Here is a 1,205-nt window from a genome sequence, read left to right on the forward strand (position 1 = left end):
CACGGAGAGCAGGCAGCAGCCGGTCAGCGCTGCCCAGGTGCTTTTTGAGCATCTCCTGGTAGATTTGGGTTTGCCACGCGGTACCCCGTCTTGGTGTGTGTGGGACTGCAGTGGGCAGCGTGCTGTGCGGGGTGATGGAGTCGCGGGTTTGCGTGACGAGTCAGCGCTCGCCGACAGCCGGACACCAGGAAGGAGAGAGCGATGCCGGTTTTGGAGAGGTGAGGTTCAGCCCTGCCCCTCTCCCGCGAATGCAGGGCTGGGTGGTGGGTTCGTGCCAGGGACCAGATCCGAGACCCCCCCAAGCCCACCCTTGTGCCATGGTCCCTGAGCCGTTGTTAGCAGGAGCTGCAGATGCTCTGCGCCAAGCGTCTGTCCTGCAGATGAGAAGCCGTTGTCTGCTAGGAGAGGGCTTTGAGGAATAAATCTCCATCATCGCGACCTCAACAGAGGTCCGGGAGCTCGGTGGTGGTGGTTTCCCTGTCCATGCCAATGCTGGGCTCGGTGCTGGAGCTCCGGCAGCAGTTGGGACTGTGCACAGCGTGACCGGCCCTCAGAGCGGGGTCATCTTGGGGAGCATCGGGTGCAGGGAGGCAGAGACACATGCCCTCCCCAACCCCAGCACATGGCAGGCATCCCCCAGCCCACGGAGACCCCAAGGTGTGACACCGGCAGTGCCACGGCCTCGTCCGGAGCGCAGCTGTGCCGCGGCGGTGTGGGAGCGCTGAGATCAGCGGGTGCGGCCGGGATTCCTCGGCTCCTGCTGGAGCTGGCTGGCGGTTGATTTACAGCGATGTTATTGCCAGGAGCGTTGCGTTGTCCCAGCAACCGGGATGCAGCCCCCGCCACCCCTCGCCCGGTGTGGGATGGGGCCATCAGGGTCTCCCCTGCTCAGCGTGGGGCAGCCGCAGGCTCCCAGGCAGTGGCCGGGAGCAGGCTCCTTGCTCCCCTCAGGCTTTGTGCCGGAGCTGGGCTCCCCCCTCCCAGCTGCCGGCGGAAGGGCCGGTTGTTTACTGGGACGGAGGGTGTGGGAAGGGGTAAGCGCGCCCTAAGCGCGTTAGCAGATGGGGAGCGAGTAGGCAGCCAAGTTGGACGGAGGCTGCGATGCTGTGTGGTGCGCACCCCTTCGTTCGGCCACTCCGGCTTCTTCCCCGACTCGCTTGGCTGCGGGTGGGGAGGAAAGGCCGTGCCACGGGATGCCATGCACC

The 1,205-nt window shown here is 65.8% G+C and overlaps 1 protein-coding gene across 1 annotated transcript in view; it reads left to right on the forward strand.

Annotated features, from left to right (window-relative positions):
* Positions 1-134: 134 nt before the first annotated feature.
* PHLDB1 (pleckstrin homology-like domain, family B, member 1) overlaps positions 135-1,205 on the forward strand; it is a gene marked incomplete at its 3' end in the record, with an annotated part of 20,615 nt that continues 19,544 nt past the window's right edge. Inside the window, 1 exon segment of the mRNA XM_009879516.1 lies at positions 135-218. Within this exon segment, the coding sequence (XP_009877818.1) occupies positions 135-218 (84 nt within the window).

Source organism: Charadrius vociferus, unplaced genomic scaffold (genome assembly GCF_000708025.1).
Source record: "Charadrius vociferus isolate BGI_N301 unplaced genomic scaffold, ASM70802v2 scaffold172, whole genome shotgun sequence".
Taxonomy (NCBI): Eukaryota; Metazoa; Chordata; class Aves; order Charadriiformes; family Charadriidae; genus Charadrius; species Charadrius vociferus.